Raw genomic sequence first — 14379 nt, 5'->3', positions numbered from 1 at the left:
TCCAACAGGTTTCTTGTCTGTTTTAAAACTTTAATTAAAGTAACATTTCTATTTCATTAATGGAAAAAATGTATAATTACTTACTACCACTGTATTTTGGAAGCCAGCGAACAGCAGATGTAAGACCATTGATATTAAAGTGTTTGCCATCAAATTCAGAGCACTGTTGCTCCCGGAAATCTTTTTTGCCTTTTGGACATGAATCAGTATTACATGATCGAAATTTCATCCTGCGGCCAACACAGTACTTTCCTCCGTTTCTTGGTCTAACAAAAACAGGTAAATGTAAAACACACTCAGTTTCTAAAATAGCTGTTTCCCATGAAAAGTGACTTGAGCCACTGATCTAAAGAGGAAAATCTCATACAGCATTCTGCCATCTGACTTTCTCACACACATTCTTATCTTCTATTGCACAATGCATACATTTATACCCAATTGAAGAAAATAAAAAGACCATGTAAAATACTACTGCTGAGGCAAGTGGTAATCAAGATACTGATGTTTATTAATGTCTATTACATTTTTATTTCTCTTACAGTCATAATTATTTTGCCTGGGAAAAACCATTTAATGTTTTTAATTTAATAGCATTTTAACGTTTTTATCAATCTAGCTGAGATTACAGCCCGATTTTTACAGAAGCAGCACCTCCCCCAGTCATCTGAAATTATTATTTTACAGAGTGACAAAGAAAGAAGACAGAGTTAGGAGCTGACACACTCTTTTCTGTAATCCTAATATCAGTTTCAGTTTGGGGATCAAAATAACTAAAAGGGGAAAACTGTAGAAAACACCCCATTTCCTGTAAAGTCTAAAATACATTTCCTAACTGTTATAAACCCTGCTACACAATAATTCGGTATTAGTAGGTTCTTAGGGAGGAAAAAAAGAATAAATCAATGGCATATTAATACTATCAGTTACTACAGACTGACAGAAGCATATCTAATGAGGATCTAGTCTACAGCCTCTTACACATCAGAGAAAATAACATAACATGGGGTTGTCTGATTGAGGTTCATTTATCCCACTGATAATATCAAGATGACATGACTTGCTAGAAAAACCGTTAAACTACCCAGGCTGCAGCTATGCTTTTGCTTCTGGAGAAGTTAAGGGTAAAGTTCTCATTGAAGTTTATTACACAGAATGAAACCCACATTGAATTATTCAGTCAGGGGAAGTTTCTCATTATAAAGGTAAGGTGTAAATGACTTTGCTGTAACCAGTGTTTCTTGTGGGCACTACTGGTGGTAACTGGTACTTGTGAAAAAGCCTTAAATCAAAGCAAATTAAGTGTTTCACTAAAAGATTACCAGGGAATACATCTGTTTCTTTTTGCAGGTTTTACTCCAAAGAAAGCATCTCAGTGTTTAAAGCATTTAGAGTAAAGCTAGAAAAAAAGACCCTGCCAAAATAGAAATATCTATAAATATGAATGATATAGCTGAGAGACAAGAGTAATCTAAGAGTTCTTTGCATATTAGTCTCTCTTTTCAAACATGGCTGAAACAAGCATTTTTTTAACTGGTGCTTTGAACTAATCTGCGCAACCCACAATATCTTCATTGAACCAATCCGTTATGTTGTAATATCCTGATTGTGCACTAATGTAAAACACAGTAAAAAACATACTCTGGTCTATTGCACAGCCTGGTGGTGCTCTTGATTCCACCTCCACAAGTTCTTGAACAGGAGCTATAAGGTCCCCATGGTCCCCATTCTCCATCTACAGGACGCGTCTCCATTTCTTTGCTCACACAAATTCCATGGCGGCAGTGCTGCAGTGGACAAACAAAATAAAATTTGTAAGTCAAACAAAAGATTACACTTCAGGCACAGAAAGAACAAAATTTAAGAGCTCACTGCTCTTAATCTGGGTCTGGACATTTTCTAAAATGTTCAAATTCCTTTAAGATATCTTACCCAGTAGTCATATTTTCAAAAATACTGTCTAGAGTTATTTGTTCTCTATGAAAGCTACTGGATGTTGAATATATCTTTAGGTCTTTAACTTTATTCAAATGCCTATATAACAATCTCAAAATCCTGATCTTGAATTCCTGATATGTTTTCATGCACAAACTTCAAAAATAGATTTACATTAGTCTTTTATGTATGAGATTCTTCCAGGTTAATTTGGAAATTCATGATACAAAAAGTGAAAAGGTATGATACCAAACCACCAAGAAATTCAGGGTGTTTTGAGCATCCCAAAAGCTAAATAACTAGTGGGATTGTTTGGGAAAAGCAATCAAGCATTTAAAACCTTGTTTATGCTAAAGCAAGATGATGCTATAGATTCATGCTTAAACTCAGACTTTCACACCTGTAACAATAGGTGTAAAATATTTTATATTTTTATCTATATTTTGCAATCATTTTATATTTACTGCTAATTTAACAACATTACTATTACCATTAAAACTGAATTAATAGTTAAATAATAATTCTTAGAGCAAGATACTTCATTGCAATGTCTATTATGTCATTTCAGATTTTACTCCTGTTTAAGAACTACCTATTTCCAACTAAGAATTTACATAGAGGTGCAATTTTCATTTCATCTGCTGAAATTCACATTATTGAGGTGACAAAGATTGCAAGACTATTCTGTTGTGGTCATGTCAGTTATGAGACTTCACCACCCCATATCTGTAAACTGTTATTATTTATAGAAAATTGTAATTAATAGCTATTTTTTTCAGAAGAATGAAGTGATCAATCTCTTAATTCTAAGTATTTACTATTTAAGTCTTTGACTCTGTAAATGTTTATCCACTTCAGTGGTTACTCAAAAAGTACATGAAAAGTCTAAATGAGAATCTTATGATTGGTGCATGTATGACTTTTTCCAAAGAACCTGCAGGAATTACCAGCACTAATCCTATTGATGACTTCTGGCAGTTGGAATTCTAATTCATTTCTATGCTTTAGAAAATCCCAAGTGGTATATTTGATCACAACATAGTAGAATAGTTTACATACTAAAATAGAATATTTACAAGATACTATAATGTCAGCACTATGTCTCCTGCTGACTTCTATGTGGATAACAGGTCCTCAACTTTGCCCTTGACTCCAAACACCCTCTGAAGCATCAAAGACTGCCCAGACAAGACAAGACACTGGGCAGGATGCTCTACATGGGGTCAGTGCTCATACACAATAGAGAGAACTCTTTATTTTAGTTGACTGTTTGCAGACTCAGGATTAGACTGATGATTATGTTTGCTGTCAGGAGGGATTCTCCTAGTCATATTGACAGGGAGTGGCTTATTCCATCTTTCCCTGCAGTACATATGTGAATCAGTCACTAGAATCATCAGAACAGATTATATCAACTCAACTGCTTGTTATTTCTGAAGTTGAGGCTTTGCCTCTCTACTCTGTGACACAAAACAGCTTCTAATTACCTTAAAGTCTAGAAGGGTTTCAGAAAATAAAGTCTCTGACACATAAAACAATTTAAGAACCTCTGATAGACAGAAGATAAAATAATTCAAGGATTCCCCCCTTTTTAGAACTATTTTAAATGTTACATAGAATTTCTCAAGAGTTATTATGATGTTACAAATTTATTGTAATTTATTTATTGTGATTTATTTATCAATTAACAAAAATTTTGCTGAACATACAGAAATGACATGTGCATTCTTTTTGAATATACCCAAATGACACAAAACTCAAATAGCGTTCAGTGGTTTTATCACTGCATAAAATAATTCCTAGAAGCAATTTTTTCCTAATTAGTATACACTTTTATTATATTGATACTTATGCTCATATGCTAACAATCATTTTGCTCTCAAAATAGTAATTAGTCACAACATCAGATTCTCTCTTCTGAGTTCCTAACCCAACTTTGTGATAAAACTGCCTGCCTGTATAATTCTTAGTAACACTGACTCTTGCACGTGGGCTGTATCTTTAAAGCCCTGAATGCCTTCCTCTAAGAATATGACCATTCAAGGTGATTTTCAAGCCCAAAGCAAACACACAACAAAAGCTAGATCTGTCTTGTCATACAACCATTTAAATGAGCCAGCAAACTGGCCAAATCATCATTTGCTTGGGGCGAAGACTAATGCTTTAACTTAACACCAAAAAGACACCATTATTTCACTGCACACCCGCACATGATTTCTCACTGCAGTGCTTACTGCTAGTTTTTAAAACTTTTTTCAAGATGCCCCTAGGGTACCTGTGTACCCAAACCTTCTAGTACCTAGCATCCAGTACCTAGCAATAAAAGATAGACTTTTACATAATGTATCCATAAGTTAAATATGAGGAAACATTAAGAAATCACCTTTCCAAGAACTGTCATTAGCGTCTTAGGAAATACTTCTTCACTATTATAGGCTGAAGATTCTAAATCCCCCTTCACAGAATTAATACTGCATCCAAATATGGGACAGTGACCTAGAGTTTAGGTTCTTCTTCCATCCACAAAAATATTTACAAAACTTGAAGGGAGATTTCAGGAAAAGACAGAGTTGTAAAACGCAATTTTATGCAACAGCATTATTTTGATCCATAAAAATGCAAAGCATATGTTCACATCTGGGATTTTAATAGCTTATTCAACAAACTTGTCTCAGCTATTATTCTGCTGCATTCCTACAGAAGCAATATGATGAAGTCACAGTAGAAAACTCCTGCACCAGACGCATTCCAGATGTTCCTCTGTGCTTGCTTGAATCATTACTTCACTGAGAATACTATGGTAAACAGAACTTTCATAAATTTAAATATAATCACTAACAATTTTTTTCCTACACTTGTTTTGGCAAATACAATGTATGCATCATGTAAAGTGGGTATCACTCGTAATTCCAAACATACTGATTGCAGCAAGTGGCAACTCTGATCTAGTCAAGGTCAACAGTTGGGTTTTCTGTCAAAAAAAGGCAGAAATTCCAACTCAAATCCACATGTAATTACTGTATCCTCGGAGATGAGAGGGAGGGTTAATGGTTCGAATTTGGGATCAATGAACCTACAGGTACCCAGATTTGTATTTATTAAACACCTGTTTATAATAAGCGGTTTTGACTCTTGTCTATGTATTAAGCCTACTTTGTAAACTCATTTCAGTTACTTTCAACTTATAGCTTACTGAACTTGCTAAATTTCCAGGAAAGCAATTTTGAAAGAAATTATCAAAGTGTTAATTGTCAGGCTATGCTCGATTTCGACTGAATCAAGGAGAGTGATAGATGCATGCAGATCAGGACTACAGCTCTTCTGAAATCAAGTACTTCATACACAGCCTGGTATGTCTCACAGCAGGAAAAGGACTCCAAGTTCACTCTTACTGCCTATATTTTCCAGACTACTCCCAGAGATACACATGGTTTTTGAAAATCTTGGGGCAAAGATTGAAATACTGATGCTCAGTGTATGAGGACATGGTTTCATGCACTGGAACCCCATATAGCCTTGCAGAAAAGGAGGCTCAGGAAAAACTATTCATCTACTCCCAGACACCAATGTGTTTCCACGAATGCTACTGATAGCTGCTGGTGGTTCTAAAAGGAAAGATGATTGAACACTGAAGACAAGTATGAAGAGAAAATGAAAAGGACAAAGCATTGCAGAAGTGGACATGATGGTCTGTATTTTGCCTTCCAAATATCTAATTTTATTGTTTTTCTTTTTGCCTTATAAAATACAATTTCTTCACTCCTGATATCCAGGCAGGGCCCTGAGAATGAGTATGAGCCAGTGAATAGCACAGGAAAATTAAGCTGTAGTGGACTGAATGCTGGAAAGGAAAACAGGCATAGCTGGTGCCACAAAACGGATAAACACTAAATGTGGTGCTGCAGCACAAGATCAGTTCACTATAAAGCATCTGGACTGTAGCTGAGGCCTGAGCATAAACTGTCTCAAAGTAGATTCCAATCATATAGAGCTGGGAAAGGAGTACAAATCTTAGAAGTTACACAGATTCAGCACATAACCCCATGAGCAGGGAGTGAAGATAAGAACACCCACTCAGATGAATGCCAAAGTCCACAAATCTCAGAGCTGCTGTTTCTGGCTGTATTTATGTCTATGGGATGTTCCCATTCATTCCCTTCAATGAATGTACTGCTAAAGACCTCTCTCTGCCTTGTCTGCTGCAAGTGAATATAAGGAAACATTTTGCTGTATATTAGACCTATGCCCGCTCTCCATCTTCTTCCTATAAGAAAACACATTGCTCAAAGAACCAAGACTAGAAGTGGGGCCTAGAGCATATAGTAACAGCAAAAACAGAGCGCTTAGTAAAATCATTATACAAGACAGAAGAAATAGAGCTTGGAGAAATGTCTAACTGAAGTTGTAACTATGGTATCTCTGTAGCATGGATTTTCAGACAAGCCTACATTTAATACTCAGATGAAATTATCTACAAAACCCACACTATTTTAATATTTTTTTCAACATTTTCAATCTTTTTCTTGAAAAAAATCTACATGCTTTATTTCTCCCTTGAAATATTCCCACAGAAAACTTTTCTGAATCACATCTCATCAGAAAAGTATTTCACAAAAATCCCTGTTTATAGTAAAAATTCTTGGTTTGAGCCCTTAAATATACTCTACTCTGTTTTTATAGTTCAAAAGAACTTCTGCTGCTTCCCAGATGGTTAACATATCCCCCATCACCCAACTTTCATCTGAATTTTTTATAATTACTTTACATATATATACACACATATAATGAATTATTCTTTCAGATTAACTATCTTCATGTATTACATTCATGAAGTAGCCAAGCAATGCAATGATATTTACAAGAAATTAATACATGGGTAGTAACCTACAACTGAAGAACAGCAAATATACTTCAGAATCAGAGACCGGTAATACTTTTGCTGATTAAAGCAATTATTTATTGGTCTGCATCCCCATTCTCGATTGTCTCTGTACCCCTCTCTATGTGGCTATAAAGGGACTAGGATAAAATCTTAATTCACTCAATAGTTGTTCTAGATACTTTTAGAGACTTTAGCTCAATATACAATATACATCTATAGGGAATAGAAGTAATAAACATTTCTCTCAAATGCACAATGGCACATGCTTTCCAATCAAACTGTTATTTATATCATGTAGATTCCCTTGCTGTTAAACAGCTTTTACCAGACTTTTCTGACATTTGATTTTTCGGTGTTTAAGTAGCAAACTGTCATTATACAGAACACTGGGACAGCTCCAGGACATGGAAAAGTTTGGGTCAGAATTACATAGCTACCTCCTACCTCTCCCTTCCAATGTCCAAGGAATTAATGGAATATGGGCATATTTGTATACTGCTCAGGAATCCATGAAGGATCAGAGTGCAACCCTTTTGAGTGTTGAAAAAAAAACCTATTAAAAAAAAGACACTTTACTGGGTATTTTTGCTGTTATTTTCATAGTAAAAAAATACTTGTCCTGAGAATGCCACTCATAGAAGATAGATGGCTTCACCAAATATTCTTCTTTGGAAGTGGTTTTTTTGACTCAGATGTTCATCACCAACTCCAACAGATGACTTACCATTACTGGAATATCATGTAAACTACATTGCTAAAACCTGCATCACTTCATTATACAGAAGCCATGATTCTGAGCCAGGTGTAAGCTGGAGATGGATATGTGTAAGGAGAGTTTGTGTATCAGTTGGCTTGTAACCAATTTGGTTACACTTAACGGTGTAGATATTTCTTTTCCATAATACTACTATCTTATTACTCCTTTTAATTAGGTCCTCCATAAAATGGGATTAAGTATTTTCTGTGAATGACATCAACCACACTGTGAAAACTGTACCCTGTAGATTTAGAATTATGAACTAATCCAGTGAATCTAGGGATTCTACCTACTAACATTATTTTGTGGTGTGGGTTGTTTTTTTTTTTTTTAAATCTGAACAAAGATGTTCAACATGCCAAAACCTGAACCACTCTCAAACTTACTTCTTTGGAATTTCAGAAAGGAAGGAAAAAAACCCCAAACTTCCTATGCTCAAGGCACGGAGAAATCTTTTGTACTATCTGAGAGTAAATTCCTCACTACAGAAACCCTCCCAAAAAATAAAACAGATAGTAAGAGAAAAGAAAGCAGTTGAAAACATAATCCAAACAGATAATACCGAGAGCCTGCTGGTCTGCAGAAATTTCAAAGAACAAAGAAATTTCTGACTAGAATGCAACAAGGAAACCTAAGAGAAAATGGGGCTAAAAGATCTGCTCTAAGTTGTTCACATCTCCTAAACATCCATCAAATTAGCTCCTACCTGGAACGTGATGGCAAGAATTATGATGGTTTAGAGAAGGAAACTGCACCAATTAAAGCATTCCAGTTTCCATCCTAATGGAAAATAACTCTCTCGTACGTCTTGTAATACATAGAGACCTGCTCTGATATCTCCTCAATGTAGCATATATTGTTCTCACTGTGATTTATTATGTTTTTAATTTGTACATATAGTTTATATCGTCACAACAAAAATTACAACTGTATATACAAAATTAATTGTGGCATCCAGTGAGCATGCTACCTCCAACTAATCATATGGCACAGTTCTTAATTCTGAAGATACTCCCATGGTAGCTTTGATTACAGAGACAAGACACAAAAAATCACATTTAATATCTTTCATGTCATTGTGCCTCATTATACAATAAAAATAACATTTTAATAAAAACTTTATATTGTGGTTATTGCATATAACTGTATTTAGGAAGGCAATTCAGGAACATATAACTTTGTATTTAATAATATCTCTCACAAAAGAACACCAGAAACACTTTCAAGTAGTTTCAAGGAATACCGATGTAGTCCTATGGTGTGTAGAAATTCACCACTGCAAAACTTGTATATGTTTACATATGGCATGTCTAGATATATTTACTATCATTTTGTCTCTGAAGTACCAATCAAGCCAAAAAATTTAAAGGCTGCATCCTCTGCTTCAGGGAAGGTCTGTGTGATGTTACAAGAGCTGGCAGAAGCTTAGACTTCCTACAGATATTTGTGAACCCCAGTAAGCAGACGAAAAGCACCTGAAGTGATGAGACACAACATGAATATCAATGGAGTGCGAAACTGTTCTCAGACACAGCAGAATTGCTACTTACAGCCTCCTGTCAGAATGTATAAAAAGAGGAAGTAAACAGAAGTTTTCAGATACTTCAGCAGAAGCCCAACATGCAAATATAATTAATTTTTGCAGGTAACTCTAGGATGAACAAAGTACAGTTTGATCAGCTCAAAGAAATTTGACTAGACAGCAAATAGAAGTAAAAGTGAAAGTTTTCTATTTTAGTATATTAATTTGAGACAATTAATAATATTAACTCTACACAATTAATACAGGAAATGTTCAAATTCCCAATAAAATATTTTTACTCTTTAAAGACACTAACATGTTAGGCTGCATCTTCCCTTCAGTGTTCTAAGGAAATGCTAGCCATACCTACTACTGAGCTCTAGAGGCATGTGCACCATGAGACTTACAAAACACAATTCGCTTTCAAAATGTGTGCATGCTGATAGATTGCATATGGCAAGAAGATAATCCATTAAGAAGTGCAGGCACTCAGGAAAAGCTGTTTGCTCACTCACTTGAGAGTCCCTGATATTATTAGATTCTTATCTTCTTGTAGTTTTGGGGTAAGGAAAGATACAAGGACTGTTAAAGCAGTCCATAGAGCAAGATCCACTAATCAGGCACACAACCTGAAGAAAAAAGACATTACTATAAAAAAAAAAATCATGTGTAAAATCTGAGCTTAAAAAGTTGATACTAAAATTACAAATACCTTAAATGGATCTGTTCTGTATTCTCCACAGCAATAATGCTGCAAATACCAAATATAAATTTGTTTGGCTTGCTGGCAAATATAAATTACAATTACTAGTCACCATGTCTTACTCCCATTAACATCAACAGAAACTTGCTGACTGAGCTTGAAAGGAGCTGACCCTTAGACAGGTACAGATGACAATTTGTCAGATTAATTGCTGTTCTTTCTTACATCTTTCAGAGGTAATGACTATAATTAGCTCTTCACTTCCTAGAGAAAATTTGTTTCACTGCAGTAATTGCATAAAATAGGTTTTTGTTTTCTTTTATATAAGAAGTCCTCTGATGTTGGCAAATTAGAGTCAAGGCAATTGAACTAAAGACTATACATGAAGTTTATATAAAGATGAACTTTTTCTGATCAGAGACTCACTGAAAAATGGATTAAACATTATAACACCAGCTGCATGCATAGGATTTCATCAAGCAAAGCGTCCACTGCAACCTTCAAATAACTTTTCCTAATCTTACAAGAGAAAGAAATAATTTGAGACAGTTTACCCACTAAATTGATATCCATTAAGACAGTATTTTCAAATTCCTCACTACTACTGTCTTACCAAATGCAGAAGAAGAAAAATAAATCTGTAAAGAGTAAAAGTTATTGGGGGAAATTGAGTAGTAACTGAGTGAAATGTAGCAGCCTATTATACATAGAAATTAGACTACATATTTTTTAATCATCTTTAAACCTATGAAACTATTAAAAGATAAAAAGTTAACTTTGCTCCCACAGCCCCTGAAGCTGCCAAAGCACACTACTATTAAAAGCTGCTCAGCATAATAAACCAGCCATAATTAAGGTAACCACTGTCATATCCGAGCACATAAAAAAATCTCTGAAATATTTATTTTCACAATGCTCTGACAGGTAAGAAAATAATTCTGTTTGCTGGAGGTGAACTAAGACACAGAGAAGCCAAAGACTAGATTGGCAAAGAACGCACGTACCTAATTTTTGTTCACTTCCCAAACTACATATAAATCCAAAACTAAAACCCTCAAATCTTCACTGATAACTCTCGATTCAACAAGCCTCCACCACTACTTCTGTTTCTACCAAAATTCTGTAAGTGCCTTGACTATATCTACTAATTAGATATTCATGACCCTTATGGACAGCCCAAGAAATGTTAGATCGTACAAAGATACAGATCAAGATCTGCATTCAAAAACAGCCTGCCAGATGAGGAAGTAGTGAGCTGCACTCATCACCCTAACACTCTTTACCAAATGAACCAATGAGCAGGGTATAGGAAATCCAGCTTCCATTTCTTCTTTTTTCATGTGTCAAAGCATTCAACCCATACCTCATACAGCCAGGCAGTCCTACACATTAGGGTATAAGTGAGAAGACAGCTCCTGGTTTTTAGTACTGAACAGATCCAAGTAGCCTGAGTTATATTACAATAGGCAAGACTGTATATGAATGCCGGTTATTAAGGCACTTAACTGGAGCAGGTGAAGAGGTGCTGATACAATGGTCTGAAGCAGATACAATGCACAACTATCTACTGAAACCAGGATTCTAATCCAAAGACTCCTCTTTCCAAAAAAGTGTACTCCTGTATCTAAGTCACTCATACTTAATTCGTTCTGGTCCAGTGAAACAGCCTCAGCAAGACAAACTGGGGGAAAGGAAACATGCTTTTGGGGTATCTTGTTTCCAGGAAACTCAACCAGCACTACCAATGAGGAAAAAACACAACTTGTTATGAATGATCTGAACTTTTCAAACAAAAGGAAAGATGGCAGCTTTCCCCTGAGGTCTTCCACCTGTTTTTAGCCAATGTGGCATCTGTAAACTTTTATAATTATTCTAAACAGACAATCTATGTTATTTATGCCACAACATTACAGGACTAAGAGAAACTGCAGGTAAAGTCATGTGGATACTGTTCACACAATCAGTATGCTACAGGCGCAGTATTGCCACACTGATCTTTCTTACCTACATCCACAATTTTGCCATATACAAGTACCGAGAAACAAATCAAGGCTTACCATTCCCACACCACAAACTGTTCCATCAGCCAAAGGCATGTGCTGAGTACGACAACCCTTGTGAACACCTTCTGTGCTTGTGCACCATAAGCGTTTGCATTGTTTCTAAAAAGAAAACAAGATTACTTTTGTCGTACCTGTAACACCATTTTAGACATTACTTGGGGTATTTGTATTGTTTTCTCATACTATGTGGACTTAGTGTTTGCTATCAGCACTACCATTTTTCACAGATAAAACCCCACAAAAACAAAATGGATTTTGCTTAAGGTCAGGCAGGAATGTGGAATATTTGAAACTGATTCCATTAGAAGTAGTAGATAATTTCATTTTCTTATTCAGTACAAAATTTACTAAGAAGGTATGTAAGAGGTTACGGTTGATACTATGCAGCACAGTTTGCATATAATCCCCAGAAAAAGACTAACTGGAATTCTTCTTAAAAATACACTGACCAGAAAATTAAGAAGAAAGCCTCCTTTTCAAGTTGTTAAAAGACTCTTAATGGACAAATAACCTTTACGGATTACAAAATTTACAAAGCAGTCTTCAGTAACACCATCTTCAGGTCTTTGAATCCCCCTTTACTTTTCTACAATATTGCCATAAAGCCTGACTCCTCCAAAACAACATTTTACCTGACCAAAAGCTCCACTTAATTCAGTCTGAATCTGTTCTTAAATTCTCTCCTTCAAACAGCTTCAACAAGCCATGCAATACCAGTAGATGTATTTGACAAGTTGGTTCAAAATCTAACTCTACATAACATCTTGACAGTAATGAATGAAGTCATAATGTTATATTTGTATTTATTTTATATTGCACTAGCTACATTATATTTTCAAAATACAACTGAAGTTTCAATATTAATCCACTCAAGCTTTCTTTCCAGATCCCAATTTTGCTTTCAATAAATTTTTGGTTAAGTATACAAAATGTACACTCTAACAGGCATGAAAATATTCTTGATAAAGTAGAGAGAATCTATACTTTGGATCAAACATTTAGAACAAATATTTGAATTAATATATTGATTGCCAAGTTGTAAATTTTAAAAAAGCATTAAAAGAAGCAGGTAAGGAAGACCTGTTAATGTAAGATAGGAGCTATAATGTGAAAACATTTGTAGAAAGTGTTGAAATAACTCCCCTTCAGTAGTTGCAGGAAGCCTTAATTTATACAGCTTTAGATCTTTAAAAGAAATTACAATCACATCCACAGATGTGCAAATCAAAATGAATGAATCCTACTTTTTAATTCTATGTATTTCTAGCATATGGAGCTGCAATGTTCTCCACTGAACTCTTCCCCCTTCAACAGAACAGAACTTGAACTTTTACATATTTCAGGATAAAATTCATCCAAAACAAGAAGTCCTGAGGTTTAATTACCTTTCAGTAATTTTTTAGTATAGATTGAACATGACTTTGTGTGTTGTTCACTCACCAGATACGGGCATACTTGTGACCCAAGACCAAACATGAGTTCACACTGCTTGTTGACATCATACATTGACCCAGGCAGCTGAGAGGAAAGATCATATATTCTTCCACTAGGTTTGTCTAGGAGGCATTCACCATAACCAGTACTGTTGTAAAAACAGGAACAAAATGTGAATAAATCCCTCTTAATTCATTGGAAGACTATTCACACAACACTTACACATGCATATCTCAGTGGAGTTATGGGTTTGCCCTACCTGCCTACATAATGACTTTAATAAAATAAACCAGGTCATTTAATTTTCTTTTATTGGATTTTGCATTAGATCCACCAAACAAAGCTTAAGATTTTTGCCTTCTGGCTGTCATTTCTCATTTTCACATTCTTACAGGAAAAAAAAAAAAAAGATGGTACTGCCTAAATTATACCTACCACTTATTTTTTAAACAAAATCTTCTGAAAATAAGCATGCCTATTCTGACCTACTAAAATCACACTAAATAAAGATATTTTCAGTAACCAATGCTACTATATTATAAATAAATAAATAAATCTTCTTAGCTTTACATGTTGAGTGCAGCTTTAACAAAGTCATGAATCATCCAAAGAGTTAAACACATGTACTTTTCTGGAGGAACAAGGCCCTAAAAGTCAGTAGTTAAACCTAAGAACAACACAAAAATGGTATTTAAGCAATATCTTTAAAATACATCTCAGAAAGACATGAAATTGAAATCAAAAAACCCCAAAAACATAAACATAACATTATATTGATACTTACTCAAGAAATTCAGTGATATACTTTTGACTGCATTTTGACCAGGTCCATGGACTTGTATGGTAATTTAAAGTTGGAGCCATCACATGGTATTGATGTTTAATTCCAGCTTCTTTACATTTAAAACTGTCATCATGAGGCACATTAAATCTAAAAAGCAAAACAGACAAACTCCAAAACAAATTCAGCAATAATTAATTGAAACTCTCTTTGCTGTAACAGCAAATGCTTGAGTTTTGAGTTTGAAAACACCTTAAAATTTAATGGGACTCACTTAATATGACTATTAATATGACAATAGGTAT

General features: G+C 34.9%; 1 protein-coding gene across 1 annotated transcript in view; it reads right to left on the bottom strand.

Annotated features, from left to right (window-relative positions):
- ADAMTS20 (ADAM metallopeptidase with thrombospondin type 1 motif 20) overlaps window positions 1-14379 on the bottom strand; it is a 101831-nt gene that overhangs the window by 51990 nt on the left and 35462 nt on the right. Inside the window, exons 9-13 of the mRNA XM_074827416.1 lie at window positions 14078-14224; window positions 13300-13441; window positions 11854-11958; window positions 1639-1784; window positions 85-266 (exon numbers count right to left, since the gene is read on the bottom strand). Of these exons, the coding sequence (XP_074683517.1) occupies window positions 85-266; window positions 1639-1784; window positions 11854-11958; window positions 13300-13441; window positions 14078-14224 (722 nt within the window). The remainder of the gene's footprint in view (window positions 1-84; window positions 267-1638; window positions 1785-11853; window positions 11959-13299; window positions 13442-14077; window positions 14225-14379) is intronic.

Source organism: Strix aluco, chromosome 5 (genome assembly GCF_031877795.1).
Source record: "Strix aluco isolate bStrAlu1 chromosome 5, bStrAlu1.hap1, whole genome shotgun sequence".
Classification (NCBI taxonomy): domain Eukaryota; kingdom Metazoa; phylum Chordata; class Aves; order Strigiformes; family Strigidae; genus Strix; species Strix aluco.
The sequence above is the reverse complement of the archived record's forward strand: the minus strand, read 5'-3'. Positions and strand labels throughout refer to the sequence as shown.